General features: G+C 43.3%; 1 protein-coding gene across 1 annotated transcript in view; it reads right to left on the bottom strand.

The window, feature by feature from the left end:
* Positions 1-363: 363 nt before the first annotated feature.
* pudp (pseudouridine 5'-phosphatase) overlaps positions 364-23648 on the bottom strand; it is a 42747-nt gene continuing 19462 nt past the window's right edge. The window contains exon 4 of the mRNA XM_080758191.1: positions 364-2095. Within this exon, the coding sequence (XP_080614317.1) occupies positions 1919-2095 (177 nt within the window). The 3' untranslated portion in view covers positions 364-1918. The remainder of the gene's footprint in view (positions 2096-23648) is intronic.

The following is a 23648-nucleotide window of genomic DNA, read 5'->3' as shown; positions in this document are numbered from 1 at the left end:
TTTAGCTCCAAATGCACAATGGGGAATGTATACACAGAGGGGGGCTAGGCGAGACTATTTGGGTTGACGTGATTTGCACATTTTAATGCTAGGACAAAGCCGGAACAGTGCCTGCATGGACCAGCAGCTTAGACGCTCAACGGCAACGAGACACACACAAACCGCCGCCCCCCCCCCCGGGGTGCCGAACAGAACCGTTGGGCTGCTGAGTTTATTATGCAAACACTGACACCAGTCTGACAGTAACGACATGAACAACAACAAAACTTACAGATGTAAAACTAACAAGCTTCATTTCTATTTTCTAGAAAGAAGCAATTCTCTGCGCCAACGAGAGAATTGGCGCGCGCACACACACGCGCGCACACACACACGCGCGCGCGCGCGCGCACACACACACACACACACACACACACACACAATCATTCTACAGTTGCGGCCCCCTGCCTTCCTAATCTAGTCGAATACCCCTGTCCTTAAAGTCATTCACTGATGGCACAGAAATATGTTTATATGCAAATTGAGTTTGAACAGTAACCACAACCAAATGGAATCAATCACAGGCAGCCCAAAGTCACGAAAAATGAGGGGAGAAAAAGTACTGACAATCAGAAAGCCATGATGTGCAGTCGTCTGAATTATTAAATTATTATTTACTGGGTGACACCACTTTAGATGTATTTGCCTGGGACAGGGATATTTCTGAAACTGCATTAGTCACAATTCAATCACCTTCAATTTGACCGCAGATTACGATATCGTCCCTTGAAACATACAAGTACTACCCACGCACGCACGCTTAACGCCCAGACTACACCAGTGCGCGCTCGGAGGATGCGACAAATACATTTACATGAATTCAATGCTTCAGGTAGTGTGTAATAAGATAGCAAAGTAAAAAATAAAAAATTGGGGAGAGAGAGATGGTCTGCATTGCTTAATTTACAAGAAGTCTACACAATTCAACGTTTGCCCGGTATCTCTCCTTAATGGTACCAACGTCAATACAGAATGGAATTGCGGAGAAAATCTTGTCAACAAAATATCCGTTTTATAGTTTGGGATCCGAGAGGCTAAATGTCATCAAATGGTGGTCCGTGGCTCAAATACCCAATAAATAATGGGCCTTGATATGAAAAGGGTTGAAAACCACTGGGTGTGGACAGAGATGATCACGACCGCGTAGGCACAGAAGATGGAAGGAAGGAAGGTTTGGAGCGGAAGTGGATGAGCTCTCACTGACAAATCCAAAGTACACTCCACGCTGCTGTCGTCGTGTTGTAATGTGTTGCTGCCTGGTGAATGACACTTCTCAAGCCCCCGGAGGTGTCTTTTTTTCTTAGACATCATTCTCGCTTGCAAATTGTTGTATCTTTTTTTATTGTTCGATATGTGAAATAAACAAAATCATTATAGACGCAGCCTGAGGTAGCCCATTCTTTTTTTTCTCCCCCCGGGACATATTTTGTGGCTCTGACGAAGTAAAGTGTAATTCAGCGAGGGGGGGAGAGGGAACGCGTGAATTTGGACAAATTCTCACCTTTGGTTTTAGTCGACGAATACTTGGTGAATGAACAGTGCAATACAAAATAAAATGTATTATTAATATTATTATGATTATTATCATCAATCACACGTTTGGAAGAGCTTATTTATCTTTAACCCATTCTGACCGGGAACCCATTTTGGTGTCAGCATCATGTTATGCTTTAGCTATTGAAAAATAGCAGATCTACAAGCTCATAGCGCGCCACCGAGTGGCGCGCTACGAGCTTGTAGGTTCTGCTATTTTTGAAAAATCGAAGAGCGACTGACATTTTTAGAATCTGATCTCAGGTCAGAATGGGTTCATCAGACCAGTGTGTGTCCAGTGGAAACCTCGTATGAATCTGATCTCAGGTCAGAATGGGTTAAGGGGTCAGTGGTACGCGGGCAGTCCAAATAGCTGGGGCTCAAAGTCCTCCATGCTCCTCAGGGTCAGCGAGGCCTCCCGGGTGAGGCTGGGGTCCATCTCGTTATCGGGGACCATCACCACCTGCATGCCTGCCGCCAGGCCGGCCTTTACGCCATTGGGGGCGTCCTCGAACACCAGGCACTGCAAACGGAGAGGACGACAAAGGAAGGTATACATACGCGCCATGTTGTTACTGAAGAACATTTTCAAACCCACACAGGAGTGGAGAAAGAACTAAACATTGATGTGTTACATGACCCATAAAGACCTGCCGATTCCACAAATGCCTTTTCAATGAGTTTTCTGATAAAGATATGTTGCTAAATGGTGCTCTTATCTTTTTCAAGTCATTAAGAATATATACTGTTTTATAGTGTATATGTATATATTCAAAGATTTACACACACATTTTGAAAATAGCAGATAAACAAGCTCAGAGCGTGGCACAAAGTGACGTGCTATGAGCTTGTAGATCTGCTATTTTTGAATAGCCAACGTGTACAATATATGGTTCAAGTGGTTAAAATGATTGCGATGGGATCCCCGGACCCCATTTTGAGAACGGATGACTTAATGGACGACTTCTACCTTGTCTCAGAGGAGCAGAACTGTTTTCTGAACGGTCCACAGCCCTCCTCTGAGACACAGAGTGAGTAGACAGGTTTCTGAACGGTCCACAGCCCTCCTCTGAGACACAGAGTGAGTAGACAGGTTTCTGAACTGTCCACAGCCCTCCTCTGAGACACAGAGTGAGTAGACAGGTTTCTGAACTGTCCACAGCCCTCCTCTGAGACACAGAGTGAGTAGACAGGTTTCTGAACGGTCCACAGCCCTCCTCTGAGACACAGAGTGAGTAGACAGGTTTCTGAACGGTCCACAGCCCTCCTCTGAGACACAGAGTGAGTAGACAGGTTTCGGAACTGTCCACAGCCCTCCTCTGAGACACAGGGTGACTAGACAGGTTTCTGAACGGTCCACAGCCCTCCTCTGAGACACAGGGTGACTAGACAGGTTTCTGAACGGTCCACAGCCCTCCTCTGAGACACAGAGTGAGTAGACAGGTTTCTGAACGGTCCACAGCCCTCCTCTGAGACACAGAGTGAGTAGACAGGTTTCGGAACTGTCCACAGCCCTCCTCTCAGACACAGGGTGACTAGACAGGTTTCTGAACGGTCCACAGCCCTCCTCTGAGACACAGAGTGAGTAGACAGGTTTCTGAACGGTCCACAGCCCTCCTCTGAGACACAGAGTGAGTAGACAGGTTTCTGAACGGTCCACAGCCCTCCTCTGAGACACAAGAGTGAGTAGACAGGTTTCTGAACGGTCCACAGCCCTCACAGCAGAGTGAGTAGAAAGAATCTTATGAGCATTAAGGAGGACCAATTATATGAAGATGAGGTTAAACATGACAATTTACAATTTAGGCATTTAGCAGACGCTCCTCGTCCAGAGTGAAGTACAAGGTAAACACGAGGCAATACATCAAATGCTCCATTTCTATTATTCCCAAAAGGCACAACCTGGACTTCACCTCCAGTGTCTCCAGTGATTGACAATCCCTCCCCCCCCAATCATAATTATTTATTTTCATTATTTTCATACATACATAATCCATCTGTAAGTACCGTATGAGGTTTAGATTTGTCAAAGAGCATTCAGGATTTTACAAAAACAAATAAAAGGTCAAACATAGCAGATGCACAAGCTCGCTGCGCAGAAAACAAAGTGATGCTATTGGCTAAAATAAAAAAAATCACACCTGTGTGAACCAAATGGTGCAACTCCCCTCTCTCTCTCTCTCTCTCTCTCTCTCTGTCTCTCTCTCTCTCATTAGAGACACAGCACTACCCCTCTCTCTGTTTCTGGCGCCCCCTACTGGTATAAAATGAGTAACATACTCATGCTCATAGACACAGGTACACAGGTACACGGACAAAGCTGGATGTAGAAGTGGTTGCACCACTTAATAAAAATGACACGGATGCTTTCCCGGTTTTTAATAGGTTAAATTAGTTTAGCTTTGTTTGTTTTTTGTCGCATTCCTCAGCCAATACTTTGATGACCGGGGTCGGCGCCGGTCAATAGGAGACTCAGTATAGGACAGGACACTCTTTGAGTCGTTTCAGTAGACTCTCCGAGTCTCTGCCCGGTCGGTTTCACGGGGTGTGTTATTTGAGGGAAAATGAACCATTTTGTGGGTGAACTATACTACTCCTGTAAGGTGCATATGAGCATGTAGACGGATCATGACATCGACATTAATCGAGGTGCGGGAAGATGATCTGTGCGTCGTACATGAGATTAACCCATTCTGAACGGGAACCCGTTTTGGTGTTAGCATCATGTTATGCTTTAGCTATTGAAAAATAGCAGATCTACAAGCTCATAGCGCGCCACCGAGTGGCGCGCTATGAGCTTGTAGGTCTGCTATTTTAGAAAAATCGAAGAACGACTGACATTTTTTAGAATCTGATCTCAGGTCAGAATGGGTTCATCAGACCAGTGTGTGTCCAGTGGAAACCTCGTATGAATCTGATCTCAGGTCAGAATGGGTTAAGAGCATCAGGCCTGTGTCAAGTTCAAGCACATACTCCGCAGAAAGGTTGCATTCGCTGTTATAATCCACAGGCCCGCCTGAGGAGGAGGGTATAGCATACGATAAGTGTTAACCTATAATTAACCCATTCTGACCTGAGATCAGATTCATACGAGGTTTCCACTGGACACACACTGGTCTGATGAACCCATTCTGACCCGAGATCAGATTCTAAAAAATGTCAGTCGTTTTTTCGATTTTTCAAAAATAGCAGACCTACAAGCTCGTAGCGCACCACTCGGTGGCGTGCTATGAGCTTGTAGATCTGCTATTTTTCAATAGCTAAAGCATAACATGATGCTAACACTAAAATGGGTTCCCCGTTCAGAATGGGTTAATATTTCAGAAGTTACGCAGGGAAATGTGTATGCCTATAATTAACAGTTCGGCCGTTAAACGCACAGCAATGTGTTAACCTACAATTATGAATAATTGTTCCGAAATTATGCGCTGCTGCGTGCTAAACGTGTTAATCGCCGTCCTTGACCTTGACACTTCACCACCGTGTTATATTGCGCTGTGTGAGATATATTGCGTTATAGAGCAACGCTTTTTTCAGGCCAAGGAACAGTGTTGTTTTTGGCAGCACGTTTTAGTTTGAGTCTGAGAATAGTTTTAATTCAGTTTATGTTTATGTTATGTTTATGTCTAGTTTTAGTCGACTAAATCTAGTTGATTTAGTCGAACAAAATGTATTTTGGCGGGCCTTGATGCCGTCGTAATGACTGTTTTTTTTTTCACTTGCTGAAAATAGCCGATCTACAAGCCCACAACGTGTCGCAGTGCGACACGTTGTGAGCTTGTAGATCGGCTATTTTCAGCATGCAACTAATTAGTAAAATTACTTATAATGGGTCTCTTGTCCACTAGTAGTCCCTTCTTAACATTTTGGTCTAGTTTTTATTTGCAGACGACATTGTCAGTATATTTAGTCTTAGTTTTAGTCATATAGCTTAGAGAGAGAGATGAAGGAGGGACGTCACCCCACCATTACATAGTGTAGGCTACACAATTTAAACTTTTCATAGATGGCTTAAATAGATCATAGATATAGGTAAATGGTGCATTTATATAGCGCCTTTATCCAAGGCACTTTACATAGATTGTGCATTACATTCACCCATTCACGCACACATTCACACACCGATGGCGGCGGAAACCATGCAAGGCACCAAGCAGTGGGCACGTGCGATTGGCGGTGTGGGCTTTGGAGAAAAAATTAATAAAACACAGTGGATGTGTTAACCCATTTTGGGCGGAGACCCCTTTGGGTGTTAGCATTATGTTATGCTTTAGCTATTGAAAAATAGCAGATCTACAAGCTCATATAGCGTGCCACCGAGTGGCACGCTATATGAGCTTGTAGGTCTGCTATTTTTGAAAAATCAAAAGAACGGCTGACATAGAAACATGGCTTTTTCAGAGAAAACTGTCAGGATGTAGAAGACATTTTTAGAACCTGATCTCAGGTCAGGTCTTTGAAATAGTAAACCGTAAAAAAAATTCAGATTCCACTGCTTTGTGTTGTTGTTGTTAATGTGACCTGGAGACGACACTATAGCATAGGGACATGATGACAGTGTGTACAAACAGAGTGACAAACAGTGGAGGCGGTTCACACCATTACATACACCCCTGGGCCCTGTGGATAATGGAGTGACAGAGAGAGAGAGAGAGAGAGAGAGCAGTGCTCGCCTTCTGGCCTAATACAGCCGGGTGTTATTTCTTTTTGCCCTTGCTCTTCACAGATCACAGCGGGGGGGGAGGAGGGGGTGATGTCTTATAGCTTGTGACATGTAGCGGAGCCTGAACAACAAAAAAAAACAAGCATGCATACAATATACTCAACGAGCAGCGGGGGAGAGAGTCGCTTTACCGACTGACACTCCACAACTAACACATTCCCTCAGGGGGTGTGTGTGTGTGTTAGGGATGTCCCGATCGATCGGCCTCCCGATCGATCGGGCCCGATCACGTCATTTTCAAAAGATCGGGATCGGGAAAAAAATATCGGGAAAAAATTATTTATTAAATATATATATATATTTTTTTTTATTAAATCTTTTCTTAATTGTATTTAACGTTACAGAAGAAACGTGACCATCTATAAGTCTTAAAGTCATCCTCCCGAGTCTTTAGTTTTGTTTTTTAATACAGATTGGTTCATAATTAATAACAACAAAACATCCTCCTCTCGAAGCAGCCTCTTGCTGCTGCTCCTAGGAAAACTTAGAGCACGACAGTGACGTTGGCCCTAAACAGCAGATCTGCAAGCTCACAAAGAGTTGCTTTCGCAACGCGCTGTGATCTTGTAGATTTGCTATTGGGCGACGAATGGCGACATTCGTGTAACTTGCGTGGCTAGTAGGCTAATAGCAGAAAGCTAACGACAACAAGCGGCAGCGGCTGCACTGAAACAACCGACGCTTAAAGCGACTTTTAAAAAGAAGGAACCACAGAGAGAGAGAGAGAGAGAGAGATGATGAGGAGAATCCAGCCCTCGCAAAGACCACTCGGTGGAATAATTATTGATCGTCATACACAGAGACACACACAGCGGAGTAACCTCGAATCAACAGGCTTCTAAGCACCGTCTTGTTCAGATCTGCTTCTGCATCTGCACTCGCTGTTTGAGTGCTAAAAAGGGAGAGAGAGAGCAAAAACAACTCGTTGTTGTTGCTCTGTCCACCCGGCGCAGGAGAAGAATATTCCGTCTGAAAAGTCCCAACAAAATACTCTATGTCCAATCCATGACTGTAGATAGAAACCCTTCTTCTAATAATATAAGCATAATATCTCATGCAGAGATCTTTATTGTAAACTTTTGTAAATGTTTCTGTGCGGAATCCCTCCTCTCCCCAGGGAGCTCTCCTCTCCTCCCTGCATGTGCTGCGTCTGCACCACGTGTGAGCGCATAGGTGCATTATTTTTCCCTTGAACATAATGATGAGGCACATTAAAATAGCAATATAAGGTTTTTTTTCCCCCTTTAAAAAATGAAAAGGCAGAAATGTCTAATAAAATAATATATGCTAAAAAAAGAATAAAAGATAATGCTATAAATAAACTTTTTGAGTGGTGCAAGCCAGTCCCTTGGACTTATGTGTGTGGGTGCCTGCCTGGCTGGCTGGGTATGAGCATGAAAACAGCATGGTTGTTTTTCACCACCTGTGTGCAACCTAACACACGCACACAAACACATGCCCATATTAACTGTATATGATGATTTCGTGTGTGCCAGTACAGTACAGTAGAGGGTACAGTAGAGGGACCGGCACACAGTAACTCTGTCATTTCTCAACCGTTTCGGACACGGGGCGGCAGTTCGGAACCGTTTTAGTCCCTTTTTTTTTCTTACTGCATTGCCAAAATGTATCTGATTGGGAAGAATTATCGGAAATGATCGGAATTGTATCGGGAGCAAAAAAAAGTGATCGGATCGGGAAATATCGGGATCGGCAGATACTCAAACTCAAATGATCGGGATCGGATCGGGAGCAAAAAAACGTGATCGGGACAACTCTAGTGTGTGTGTGTGTGTGTGTGTGTGTGTGTGTGTGTGTGTGTGTGTGTGTGCGTGCGTGCGTGTGGTAAGATTCACACCCTGGCAACATTTCACAGCATTCCACTGTGACAAGGCTTTTTGGACTGGCATCTGTATCACATCATCATGTGTCGAGTGGTTCTCAACCTGTGGATCGGGGAGGGACCCCTATAGGGCATGAACGGTTCCCAAACTTGTTCAAGGTCAAAGGTCACCCCAAATTATGACACCAATTATAGCCTGCGGCGGACGCAGACCCCCATAATGCCAGGGAACCCCCCCCCCCCCCACCCCCATAAAGAGAAGATTTTGACGGCTCTCTAAGCAGTGATTCTCAACTCGTTCCATTTCAAGGACCCCCGCGGTGGTGGAGGAGGAGGTGGCACAGTCGGTAATGCGGTCGCCTCACAGTCAGCTATAGAAGGTCCTGGGTTTGATTCCCGCTGGGGACGCTGTGTGGCGCACGTTCTCTCCTCCTCCATCAGTGCCCATAATTATACCCGAGGCGGGGCTTGGCGAAAGGGCCCCTCTGTGTGGAGTTTGCATGTTCTCCCCGTGTCCCCTATAGGGTAGGCACCCTCACAAAAAACATGCAGTAATCCTGGCCTCTAAAACTATACCTCCCCCTGAACTGGTTGGAAAAGAACGTGTTCCTTCCACGCGCCACGTCCGGCCGGAGACACTCCCCCCCCCCTGTCAGGTGAAAAGAAGCAGCTTGGACTCCTCATGCATAGAAGGAAGCATGAGGCCAGTCTGCTGCCCCCCCCCCCCCCCCACCCCCCCAGGTGGGCAGAGGAAGTGCAGCACCCAGGATATAATAAAAAAAAGGGTTGCAAAATCGTTAAAAAAAAATAATAATAATTTGATGGCATTTTTTATCTCTGGGACCCCACCATTTATATTGTAAAATCAATGTTAATTTAAATCTGAGAGTGTAACAACCACTGATGTGCACAGTTCCATCTGATAAGATGTTGTTATAGTAGAAATGTATTGTTTTATTGTTTTATTCCCCCGGCCGGCTGTTATCAGTGATGTCTTCACTGACCTCACTCTGTTTGTGTCTTACTGGATAAGCAGCAACGTCCAGCCTTCGCAAATGACTCAATCACAATAAATTATACACCGACTGCAGCAGAGGCTGAATCAATAGCCTACACATGAATAAAGATATTGAAAGACGTAGGAGATTATCGCATCATTTGCATATGTCATATTTATCGGGTTGCATATAATATGTTTGGGGGCGTGTTCCGTCTTGTTTTGCTTGTAGTGATTATAGGCTACATAGCCTACATTACAATCTGGTACCCTCCATATTTAGCACAAACGCGCAGAAATAGTCATTCTACTACTCTCTGCCGGCTTCTTTCAAAACTGGCCTGAAAAATCATCTGTCATACAAGTGGAGATACAGAGATAAAATGAAAAATAAATCTTCTAAATCCTCCAGTTTTCTGAAATAAATAACGATTTTTCAAAAATAGCAGACCTACAAGCTCGTAGCGCGGCCACTCGGTGGCGCGCTATGAGCTTGTAGGTCTGCTATTTTTCAATAGCTAAATTATAACATGTTGTTTAAAACACCAAGAGGGGTTCCCGCCCAAAATGGGTTAAATCCCCTTGAAATGATAGCTCATGCACTGTTAGCATTTCTATTTAAATGTGCTGTTGATGAATTGAATACTGTACACATAGGACCACAATGGAAACAAGTCTGCAGGATCTTTTTGCGTCATTCCTTGTAGACACTAGAAGGTCTAAGAGGTCATTTTGACCGTTTTTTAATTATTTTTAAGTTGATTATCTTTGCCCATGAAGCTTTCAGAAGGTTCCCCTTCCATGAGCATCATCATCCATCACCATTCTATCATCTCAGAAAATCTTGACATCTGAAAAAAATTCTAAATGTGAATTTAAGCACATGCAAATTTAGCTGATTTTATTTCAGACCTTCTAGTGTTAAATGTTTTACTGTACCTCTGTTTAAATAGTTGAATAATAAAGTATTCAAGTAATAAAAATAATAATAAAAGAAATAAAAAAGGTTACAACATTGCTGAACATTTGCCTCGTGGAATTTCAGTACAGATTTGAGCTATATGTTCGGAACGCATTAAATTAAATGGAGTGCTTGATTTGATATCAATTTGAATTATCTGTACACTTTGCAGTTAGAACAATATCGGTCCCTTTTTTTATGTCAATCAATCAAGTCACCTTAATCCCATTCTTTTTAAATGACATATCATCATGTTTTAGTGGCATGTCATGTGATCTACCTAACAACAGGGGGTCCAGGGTCCTAAAACTTGCTACGGGGAGTGGGGAGGGCTGCCAAATCTTTGTGTGATAGGGACTTTGTTCATTTACATTAAGCCCACCATCTCCAGGTCTGTTCTAAATAGCCAGACCTGTGTCCGTCGGTTACCGGCCTGCAAATATAGGACATTCATACCTGTACCCTGAGTAGTGAGTACCCTTTGTAACCGTCTGTCTGTGTGGCATTTCTGCCCATAATATATGGAGAGCTTTGTGTCCGACTGTTTACCTTCTTCTACGGCCATTTATGGACCACTCAAACCCCATGAGCATCTCTATTCTGGGAGAACACTAGCTGAACATAGCACTTCTACAAGCTCACCACGCGTCACATAATGTGCTATTTTTGGCGAAGAGGTTTGGTGTGAAGTAATGGCGGTCCCTGCTTCACCTCTCTCTCTCAGCTAAGGCGTACTGGCCTTGAAAACCATTGAAGACCCCATGCTCTATAAGGCCACGCGCGTTATGTAATGTCCTGGTCGGAGAGAAGGAAATAACCACGTGGGTTCAGTGAATTATCACACAGATGGATCTATGCCTGGTCCGTGCAGATAAACAAGACTTGACCCACATTAATGTGAGGTGTGAATGACTCACTTAGTTTAGAGAGTGACCCTCACACAGTATGTGACAGGGAAAGAGCAGACTTCAAAGTTCAAAGTGTATTTGTTCGACGGCATGACAATTATGACTATTAGCTTGCGATGAGACTGAATGTGGGTCTGTAAAACCAGGTCAGAGAGAGGCTAAACTATTAAGGGCTTTGTGTTAAACAACGAGTAGTATACTTTCGAATGCCAGCCTCCTTCCATCGAGGAAGAACTATAGAAAAGAAACGAATGAAGTGATGCGTGTCTGCTGTGCGTAGACATGGAGCTGCCTCTCCCTCACCCCTCCTGTTTCTGCTTTCATAAACATGTTTGGCTCTGCATAATCTATATAAGTTGACATAGACAATATATATATTTTTGATTCGATTTGGATATGGTGCCTGCTTGCAGAAATGTAAATATGATGTCATCATGCTCTGCATGAGTAGGCCTATAATTGTCATGGTTACACCGCTGTGTGTGAAGAAATAAATACAAATGACGAGAGAGACTTAGGGGTTTGGTGCCTGTGCAGTGTGCTAGTCTAAAGGAGGCTACTTCATGCGATGACCACTGGCCCTTAGCTTTGCGCGTAACGCCACCACAGGCGACTTCTAAAGGGAATGGGAACACCGCCACACTGATTGGGTTTGATGGAGGTGACTCAGGTGATGCCCAAAACACAGCCATGACTGTTCAGGGGCCGTTTTTACACATAGCGCATGGCACAGAGCACAAACTATACTGCACCCATAATAGCAAAATGGCATTGGTCAGGCCTCCACGTCTTAAATGAAGACATACGACCCGGCGGTAAGTTTGATGTTCAAAATAGGGACCCGAGAGTGTACAAATGGAACCACATAGAATAGACCCTTACAGCTCTGTAACTCTGAGAGTGTACAAGTGGACCCGCATGAAACGAAGTGTGTTGACTACTAGTTATACGTTATACGCTTAGAGATTTTGACTTGGACACAAATAAGTCTGAGAACCACTGATCTACCGAATGCGACTTGTCCACGACGGACTCACATCACAACACAGTGTGTGTGTGTGTGTGTGTGTGTGTGTGTGTGTACACAGTACCTTTGCGTGTGGCCTTTTGTAAAGCAATGAGTCCCAGCTTCCATGTCATTCCCCGGGGGCCCTTGGTTACCCCATGCTATGTGGTGACAAACAGTCCCTGAATGCCAGGGCCCATACCACCCTATTTCTATAGTAACTACTAAAGCCTACCTGTGCCCGTAGCCCGTACACCACAATAAGCCCTGAAAGGATCCGTCTCCTGAACTTTAATAACATATTTTAGAGTCACTGAAACATAGTTGAAAGTGCAGTTGGCATTTTGGCGCATGATGCAACCTCAGGAAACGTTCGCCCCCCGGGCCAAAGCCCCGGCCCTGATCCATTTATCCACGGAATCAGACCCGCTGGTAATGAGTGGTGAACTTGACTCTGACCTGAACATCTGGTCCTTGCCCTACCCTGTCGACCCTGTAAATATATACCGCATGATTCTACTCTGAAAAGTATTCTATACAGTAAAAAAGGATTAGCTCACTGGGCTAGACGTAATTATACAGGATTTCCAACCGGAAGGCGACAATATTATGATATGAATGATATACCGTTTGTAAAGTATAAGATCAGAGTATTGCATAACTTGATGTCGGGGGGCAGAAACCAATATGTCCATAATATTTAACGTTTGTTTTATACGTCATATTGTCTCTTTATTGTTAATGGCGTTTTAATGTTTGTGTTTGCACCGTTTGTTTTATACATCACCATTACATCACCTAATCAACATGAGGTAGACTTTAATATATTAGCGCCCCTCACTTCACACAGGGTGTGATTTTTTTATTTTTTTAACCCATTCTGACCTGAGATCAGATTCATACGAGGTTTCCACTGGACACACACTGGTCTGATGAACCCATTCTGACCTGAGATCAGATTTTAAAAAATGTCAGTCGTTCTTCGTTTTCTCAAAAATAGCAGATCTACAAGCTCATAGAGCGCCACTCGGTGGCGCGCTATGAGCTTGTAGATCTGCTATTTTTCAATAGCTAAAGCATAACATGATGCTGAACACCATAATGGGTTCCCGGTCAGAATGGGTTAAATAACCAGACCTGTGTCCGTCGGTTAACAACAGCCTACTCAGGAACAATGCAAGTTGGTAGGTAATGATGCAATATAGAGAATGCAAACCCCACCTGTTAGCCCATTCTGTGCGGGAACCCATTTTGGTGTAGCACTATGTTATGCTTTAGCTATTGAAAAATAGCAGATCTACAAGCTCATAGCGCGCCACCGAGTGGCGCGCTACGAGCTTGTAGGTCTGCTATTTTTGAAAAATCGAAGAACGACTGACATTTTTAGAATCTGATCTCAGGTCAGAATGGGTTATAATCAGACCAGTGTGTGTCCAGTGGAAAACCTCGTATGAATCTGATCTCAGGTCAGAATGGGTTAACCGTCTGTCTGCATGGCTCATGGGCCCGTTTCTGGCGGTTCTGATCAACCACCTATCCGACCCGGACTCGACACCGGCGGGCACGGCACTCCCTCGGGTCGGCAGCGACGCGCGCGGAAAACAATTCACACCCACGTGAAGTGAGCGGTGCCTTTTATCATGAGGATTATTGTATGATGATCATGACGGTGACCACAGTAAACCGTGAATACTATAACAGACTAATGCTATACAAACAGTCAAGTGTCGGAGCGGTTATAGCGCCTGTCACAGACAAAGCAAGTTCAGTCAGGAAACAAGGTTCAAGGTTCAAGGTTCAAGGTCCAATCACACACTCATTCCAGCTTCATACCAGCTATTCAAACTGGAAGTGTGCACTGCTCATCCTGCTTGGTTTGCTTGCTGCTGCACACTGATATACTGCTGCGCTGCTGTCTGCTTAAACCTTTGCTGCTCGCCCTCCTCCACCCCAGCTACCACCTGTCGTTTTGGATCTGCTGTCAAAGTAAGTGAGTCCCTTATATGGCCCGGACTGATGCACTTGATCAGAGACTCAGAGTACCTAAAAAGCAGATCCAATTCATCGCCAAACCATAATAAATATATTGCTCATGTTTTTATATTCAATAAATGTATATTCCCTCCATTCATGAGCTGTCCTGACTGAAATGAGGTTCTTAAGACCATCTCAACAATACTGTTGTCTTCACTCACACACACACACACACACACACACACACACACACACACACACACACACACACACACACACACACACACACACACACACACACACGGTTTGAATTCTATATAAAGCTGCAAATGGAATTTATGTAAAAAGATATGGGTGTTTTTGTGTCACTGATAAGAGGCACATTTTCAAATCCATTGTGTGTGAATCACATTGTGTATAGCTACAGTTCACAGTGATTTTCATAAACATAATTTTTAACGTTTGAAGTCCCAACCCTCTCAGACTATGTCTGGTCTGTCGAGTGGATCTTATCGGTTCCATTGAGTTAAAAGAAGAAGGAGAAAAAAAAGGCAACTCATTTTCATTCCGTCTAAATGCAAATGGAATGTGTTCCGGCTGTGTGAGCCGGCCTATAGCCTTCTAGTACAACACTCCAACACACCACAACCGTACAGCGTGTGTGCGTGTTAGTGTAATATATATTGGTGATTGTTATGTACAGTGCAGGCTGCACATCTCATGTCCTATCAGGCGTTGCAGTGTCTCTCGTATGAAGCCTCATTATAATGTTCATGCCGCCGTTATAGAATAGACGTCATTGCACTTTGAAACAATGTATAATTCAGTTGTAGCATCGTGAAACAAAACCGTCTGATGCCCAGGTTTATGGTATCACTCAATCACGCAACTGCTTTACTAGAGAGAGTTGTCTGTTGTGAAATGAAGGTTCACTGACTATACACACGTTACATAACGGCGTTATAAATAGCGCCGTCATACCCAACACTGGTATTCTAGGCCAGTGTTGGAAAGTAACCACTTGCTTATACATAAGTAAGCATTTTCTGTCAGCAAAGGGCATATCTCAACTATAAGGCACACCTGGATTCATATTATACGTGCAACAAGACGGAAGACTAGAGTATAAAGACAATATCACAACGGATGAAAATGGTATGAAAATCAACTGATAATCACCAGTTGGCAGTTATCAGTTGATTATCACTCAAATGCAATCGAGCCAGCAGGCCCACTGGCTGCGATTAGGAAAACGCGGAGACGCAGAGACGTCCGACGTGGTCGCGTTGTCCGACTCTTACTAACTCTGACCCTAAATCTAACCCTAACCTCAGTCTTAACCGGCCACGTAAGTGCCCTAACCTCATATCAGTCTTAACCGACCACGTACAGTAGGTACCCTAACCCCATATCAGTCTTAACCGGCTCATGTAAGTCAGTGTCACAATGTTTTCGCTTCTGCGGGAGTCATTTCACTTCCGTGTTTCCTAATGGCAGCCAGTGTACATGCAGCGGGCTCCAGGCGAGCCTGCTGGTCACCATTGCATTCGAGTGATAAGTAACCATACTGGTGGTTATCAGTTGATAACATAGAGCGCCGAAGTCCTGACGTCACTCGCTCATCCCCTAGTTCATGGAAGTTTTTCTCTATGGAGAATAACATGGGGTCATCTTAAAATCGTCTCGTATAATAAGCATTGTGGTCCAAAAATAAACAAACTGTCTCAGGGCGATATTGTCGGGGAGGTGTCTCTGTATCTTTTACGACAGTCAGTCACTCATATTTGATACAGTCTGTGTCTAGCGAAAATGTAACTAATTCAGCAGCAGTAACATTAGCGTTTTCTCACAGTCAGTTGATTCTTCATATCCATAATGAGTGAAACGGCCGGTATGATTTTCTTATTTTTCCACGATTTTGTAACCCACTTTTCACCCCTGTGTCAATTCTCTAATGTGATCCTGAGCTCTACACACCCTCTGAAATTTTTTAAACTGGCTCCCGCATGGAGTGTTTAAAATAGGGACAGGTTTGTAGGACCCGGGTGACAGGAACATGTTTAATAGAATGCAAAATAATTAATACCACACACACACACACACACGTCTTCATCTGAGCTGAGTAGAATATGGCTGTCACTTCAATAAATAACGCACGCACGCACGCACGCACGCACCACACACACACACACACACACACACACACACACTCTTTTGTTTTATTGCAGCTTGGGAAACCAGATGAGTCCGGTCATGTCTAGTTAGTTTTTATAGATGTCATGCTCGATGCCACTGTACATCACAAGCACCTGGGCTAAAATGAAACTCTGCTGCAAACTGTCATCACTGATGAATTCAACGGTATAATCATTGATTAACTCAAAATGAGAACGTCCTAAGTATAAAAGTTTAGCATAGGACACTTAACCCATTCTGAACGGGAACCCATTTTGGTGTTAGCGTCATGTTATGCTTTAGCTATTGAAAAATAGCAGATCTACAAGCTCATAGCGCGCCACCGAGTGGCGCGCTACGAGCTTGTAGGTCTGCTATTTTCGAAAAATCGAAGAGCGACTGACATTTTTAGAATCTGATCTCAGGTCAGAATGGGTTAATCAGACCAGTGTGTGTCCAGTGGAAACCTCGTATGAATCTGATCTCAGGTCAGAATGGGTTAACTCAAAATGAGAACGTCCCAAGTATAAAAGTTTAGCATATAGGACACTTCCACTATGGAATGGAAGTGGAAATAAAGCTCCGGTCGGCCGTCAAGGGAAAGTTGAGCGACGTGCATGCATGCATGGGAGCTGTCCATGGTTGGAAATGAGCGGCACAGTTGGGTGATTTTCTGACACGGCGGAAGAGAAACAGGGAGACAGGGAGAATAGTATAGTCTGAAAAAACCCACCTCTTCGGACTCCACCATGGCCCATAGCACTCGCCCTATAGCCTATAGCCCCCTTAGCCCATTTTAGGCCCGACGTCGAAATAACTAAAAAGTCTTCCGAAAGAATATTGTATTCAAATATTTGTGCCACATTTTCACGATTTCTTTCAAAAATAGCAGACCTTATGAGCTTGTAGATCTGCTATTTTTTCAATAGCTAAAGTATATCATAATGCTTAGTTAAAACACCAACAAAAAAATATTTTTTGGGGGGATAGTTTACGATGAATCCATTACAGTCAGCAGCAAATAAGACGGAGTCTATTCAAGTCTCTTTTTCACACCTTTCTTTAAAATCACTTTGTATCTCGATCGACAAACCGAATAGAAAAAAGGTTTAGGATTTGTAAATGAAACATTCTGTGCCACACATCACCAACAGACGGAACTTAAAACATATTTATTTCAAGCTTGCTGGCGAAGATAAAAACACTCTCTCTCTGTCGGGTGGAAACCTCATAGTCCAAAAAAACGGAGTATGGAGATAAGCAGATAAGCCTTTTTGTCTAAGGACATTTTGTGTGTGGCTACAGTAGGGGTGGAAGTCCAAGACAAATTTACCCCTGCATGTGGGCAACAAAGTTTACCTTGACCTTGAAGCAATGTCTGAACTGCTCAAGCCACATTGTACTCTGTTCTGTATGTGCAGTGGTGGACACAATAAAGAATAACGTTTTTTTTAGTGGCTATGCTTTACTTGAGCATGTGTATTTGTGTTTGGATATGGTCTGTATGGCTGTTGTCTATAGCAACTGTGAGTTGTGCATGTAGCCGTATACAGTATTCTGTTGCTTTTGGCAAACGTTAAAATGTTCTCTACGTTCTCTAATTGTGTAGACTTCTTGTAAATGAACTATGAAGTAATAATTAAATTAAGTATAAATGCATTCAGGTGTTTAACAATAATGTAACTCTTGAGAGCGTAAAATTAACGATCCACGAGCATTTATATAGCGCCTTTATCCAAGGTGCTTTACATAGATTGTGCATTACATTCACCCATTCACACACACACGTTCACACACCGATGGCGGCGGAAGCCATGCAAGGCACCAACCAGCACATCGGGAGCAATTTGGGGTTCAGTGTCTTTGCCCAAGGACACTTCGACATGTGGACAGGAGGAGCCGGGATTCGAACCGCCGACCCATGGATCATTGGACGACCCGCTCTACCTCTTGAGCCACAGTCTGGTCCATTGAGGTCTAAAGAGTTAACCCATTTTGGGCGGGAACCCCTTTTGGTGTTAGCATTATGCTATATGCTTTAGCTATTGAAAAATAGCAGACCTACAAGCTTGTAGGTCTGCTATTTTTTAGAAACATAGATTTTTCAGAAAACTGTCAGGATGGAGAAGACATTTTTAGAATCTGATCTCAGGTCAAAATGGGCTAAAGATCTATAAGGGTCCATTTGGTTACCAACTCTCCGTCATTTAGCTGCGGATATACTTTCACATAAAGTCAAGTAATTGGTAGTACATGTTCCACCACTTCAGGAAATAACCCAGTGGGGAAAGTCTGTTTGTTTTCAACCCTAAAGTCCAGGTGGAACATTAAGAGTAAGGCCGTGCTCCAGTGCACTTGAAACCCTACTTGAATCCTGTGAAGCTACTGAGCCTTTTAAAGACCAGAGGGTGGGGGGGGGGGGGGGGGGTGAAGTGCACTACAATAACAGCGGAACTATGAAGAGCAACGACACAAAAGAGCCTCCTATTAATTCCCTTGATTGGGGAGCAATTAAAACCGGGTAATCAGCCAATGAGCTGAGCGAAATTACCCTTTAATCTGCTTCCAGTGCGCCCCATTGAAGCGGACGAAACACCAAGACCGAGATGCAGTGCAAACTACTGTTTACCGCGTAATGAGCACATTAACTCAAGTACATTTTAAATACCCAGACTTTTACTTACTAAAATTCGGAATGGGTATACTTTCACTAAAAGTAAAAACAAACGTATGGCACTTCTTACGTCGATGCGTTCAAATGCCCCGTCGTTAGGAAGGCAGGTAAACGCGGATAATAAAACATGTGTTCTTATTATTTGTTTATTTCATGAATGCCCACAAGACAAGACACTCTGTTGGGTTAATTCAATGCTTGCTTTCATTCATCAATGTGACAAGAGCAATGAGAGGCTGCGTTTCTCCCCCCAGAGCAGACGTGATTACTCAAGTGCATTCTCTAGTGTAATGGTGTTACGTTGACACGCGTGCGGCGTGTTGCCGTATACCGTCTCTGACGGGCACAAAGTCTCCGCTTGGCGAGACGTAGCCGTTTGTCACTCTGCATGAACTGGAAGTGTGGGACGACAGCTGCGATTGTCTTATTCCTGCCACCTCCTGCTCGACTGATGCTAGCGACTGACCTATTAACGACATGGTCATTTAAAGGGGGTGTCAGTGATTTCAGTCAAAAACCCTTAGGTTTCGTTTTTGCCTTGGGACACAAGCTTTCATCCAATCAGGATAGAGAACAAAAACGAAACCTAAGGTTTTTTGACCCCCAGGGGTTAACTGGGGACAGGGAGGAACTCCTTATATGGTCAGCACACTCTATAGTAGAGTGGATTATCACAACAAAACAAAAAAATAAGTGATATTTGAATTAAGTGAAATCACTGACTCTACCTTTAACGACATGGTCATTTAAGAGTGTAACTTGTATAGCATTGTATACCTGGTATCCTATAGTTCCAATGTACATATTATTTAGCCCATTCTCGGTGGGAGGCCCCTTTTGTCGGGGATACCATATAAATATAATTTAAGAATTTCAAACATTTTGGCTCTGTCCACTGACTCTAACTTCTAACCCTTCTGGGCTGGGTCCCCGCCCAATTCACACAGGAGAGAAGCCCTACACCTGTGACCAATGTGGGGCCAGGTTCAGCATGAAAAGTGCCCTCAAAGATCACCAGAGAATCCATACGGGAGAGAAGCCCTACTACTGTGACCAGTGTGGGAAACGGTTCACTGTTACTTTCTTAGCTTACGCATGTTTCATGATAAATGTTTTTATGTGATGTATTCCCCATGCTTTTTGTTCTTGCTTAACCCATTCTGACCGGGCACCCATTTTGGTGTTGGCATCATGTTATGCTTTAGCTATTGAAAAATAGCAGATCTACAAGCTCATATCGCGCCACCGAGTGGCGCGATACGAGCTTGTAGGTCTGCTATTTTTGAAAAATTCGAAGAACGACTGACATTTTTAGAATCTGATCTCAGGTCAGAATGGGTTAATCAGACCAGTGTGTGTCCCGTGGAAACCTCGTATGAATCTGATCTCAGGTCAGAATGGGTTAATGTAAGTCGCTCTGGATTAAGAGCGTCTGCTAAATGCCTAAATTGTAAATTGTAACTCATACAGGACTCTTAAAGAGGGTAACACAGAGCAGGTAACACTGGTGTAGATCAGGGGTTCTCAACGTTTTTGGCTGGGGACCCCCGGAAATACTTTGGCCATGTCTCGTGACCCCCGCCCCCCTCCCCACCACCAATACAAACTGACTGCAAAAATAACCTTAACCCATTCTGACCTGAGATCAGATTCTAAAAATGTCTGTTTGAAAATGACAGTTTTCTGAAAAAAAGTTTCTATGTCAGTCGTTCTTCGATTTTTCAAAAATAGCAGACCTACAAGCTCGTAGCGCGCCACTCGGTTTGCGCGCTATGAGCTTGTAGATCTGCTATTTTTCAATAGCTAAAGCATGACATAATGCTATAACACCAAAAGGTGTTCCTGCCTAAAAATGGGTCGATAATAGAGAAATGAATACTGAAACCAGATATAATCATTAAGGAAAGTGCATTCATGTAATATGTGTAATTATTAAACTAATAATTAAACTCTTCATTTCCATTTTTCCAAAAAGACAGCTAATTTGGAGGGACTAGTGGAGAAGAAATCCACAATATTTTAGGGGGGCCTAAACAGAATATTCGCCCCTGGCCCCCAGTCAAGACCCGGCCCACAACAGCACAAATCACTATAAATGTGGTTGCGTGCAGGTGTCCACGCTCTGAAAATAGTGGTTGTGAGCTTGTAGATCTGCTATTTCCGGCAGCTAGTATAAGTATAAATCCGGCATTACAACACGGCCCCGACAAAATACATTTCAGTCGACGGAATCAACTATAGATTTAGTCGACTAAAATCGTATACGATTATTAGTCGACTATCTCAACTCAAAGTTAAAAATCTAAGTTAAGGTTAGATTTAGGCTTAGCCAGAAGTCATACGACTGCATTTATATCTGACCTGCGTGTATAGACATACTGTATACAGTATATAAAGGACAACATATTAATGAAATGTATATCTGACCTGTATGTATTTAATCTCAAGAATGATACACACACAAAAAAGCTTAAGTTCACGCTGAGTTTCTTCTACAGAATGAAGTCCTGCTTTTCTAATGCTTCTCGCAAAAAGCTGGTTACAGGTCTCTTTATGTCGCAGCTCGATTATGGCGATACTGTCAACCGCTTTGCTAGTTCCTCAACTCTGAGCAAACTCGACCCCCTGTTTCATGCTGCATTGAGGTTCATGACCATCTCCCCCTATAGGACTCACCACTGTACTCTGCACGCCCTAGTGGGTTGGTGTTCCTTAACGTCTCGCAGGTTGCTACATTGGTATACTCTCATTTATAAAGCCATTCTCGGTATAACCTCCCACGTTACATTGGTTCTAAATTTGAACTTGTCCAAAACTCTCTCAACCTCAGATCAAAATGCTTGGTTACGCTACGTCGCGCCCCCAACAAAATCTGAGGCTGGGGAAAAAAAGCATTGCTTATTTCGGACCCGGCCTGGTCTTGGAATGACCTACAGTCCAGACTCAAACTGGCTGCTGTGACTCCCCTAGTGAGCTTTAAAAGGATTGCCATGGGCACACTTCCCATACATTGCTCCTGCTTCAACGTATAGCAAATGTCTGCTTGCTTTTTAGTCTACTAGCAATTTCCGTTGCTTAGTTTTTATTTATTAGTCCTTGACTCCTTATTGGTCGCGTTCCTGTTCTCCCTTTGAGCTTCTTCGGTAGTGGGTACTGTATTTATGAGCATTGTATGTCCGTCCTGTTTTGTTGTTGTGTATTTTTGGTTACTGGCAGAGCTGTGTCACTTATTCTGCCTCTTGTCTTGGCCAGTTCACACTGTGTAAAAGAGACTTCAGTCTCAATGTGGTTTTTACTGGTTAAATAAAGGTTAAATAAAATAAAAATAAACACACATACACACACACACACACACACACAAATCCATTCAAGGTTGATTATATATTGTTATGTCATACTGTTGTCATACTGTACCTGTACACTTGTACAGTACGTGACTTTTGCTGTGACCGTCACTGAAACAGTGAAACGGCAGCATTCATGGCAGAAAGACGAGTTGCCACTGCCCTCTGGCAGATGAATTGGTATAATACACTATGGGCTACTGACTGCGCTGCATGCGTCATTATCAACACGGAACTGCTATAATTCAGAGGGGAAACGTCACTTTGCACTCTAAAGTGATGTTTAAACTAAAGTGTTGTTTATATGTTACGCTCGTTTGGAATCAAGTCAGTAAACCAATACATTGGTAAACGTTAAGCAACCTGTGTTGGTGAAATTACGTTAAATAATAGGTTGATCTGTAAAACTGTTGCATGTGTAATCACAGTGCATATATAGCCTAATGACGGAAGTTGGACAAAACTGCTTGTTACAGATTATAGATTAGTTTTTCTTTTTCTTAGCATGAATCTTCTTTTCTGGGGGTCAATGGCACAACATTTCTGAAAGTGTGGATACGTGAGCAGAGATAGTTTCATGTTTTATAGCCCTCCCTTTGAAGCCCGTAGGTACGTAGGCACGTACCTACCCCCTGCCGACATTCATCAAACACTTTGGATCAAAGCATTTATCAAACCCATTTCTTTTGTCATAATGTATAGCTTCTGGGAAATTCAGACCGCATTTTCAGAAGTTTGATAAATTGGTAGCACCAAATTAATTTCAACGCAGGTCAATCGCTCGTTATAATTATGCTACTGTAGCTCTATCATTCTGAAAACAATAAAAAAAAAAATACATTAACAGCCTACTACTATTATTTGATACAGAACAGTTACATTACATGCAAATCCGTTGCATGTGAATAGTTGGAGGACTGTTGTTCTGGTCACTATGACATCAACCCATGAACACATAAGGTCTATAGAGCGTCGCAGTCCCTCCCCCTTTCAGAACGACGAGTGGCCCAGGAAATAAATCCCAATGCATTTTTCCCATAGGCATTTCTTAAAGTATTTATTTAAAGACGGTTACGCCGCGGACAAAGCCAACTCGGATCGTGACAAATCATGACAATGAACACAATGTTTTGGGCCGAATCAAATAATTCATGAGAAGAAAAACAAAACAAATAGTGTTGTCTCCTGCCTTTATTTTCTTCTTGATCTGCCCAAAATATTGTGTTCATTGTCATGATTTGTCACGATCCGAGTTGGCTTTGTCCGCGGCGTAACCGTCTTTAAATAAATACTTTAAGAAATGCCTATGAGGAAAAAGAACGGCGATTTATTTTCCGGGTCTCTCGAGGGGGCCCGGGACTGCGACGCTCTATAGTACACAGTTTTCTAAATCCAGTGTCATGAAAAATGTATGATTCTATATCAGTGGTGGTCAAAACCTTTGGTCCTTTTCATGTCAAGGACTCTGGAC

Source organism: Protomyctophum bolini (genome assembly GCF_963924005.1).
Source record: "Protomyctophum bolini genome assembly, chromosome: 24".
In the NCBI taxonomy this organism is placed as follows: Eukaryota; Metazoa; Chordata; class Actinopteri; order Myctophiformes; family Myctophidae; genus Protomyctophum; species Protomyctophum bolini.
The sequence above is the reverse complement of the archived record's forward strand: the minus strand, read 5'-3'. Positions and strand labels throughout refer to the sequence as shown.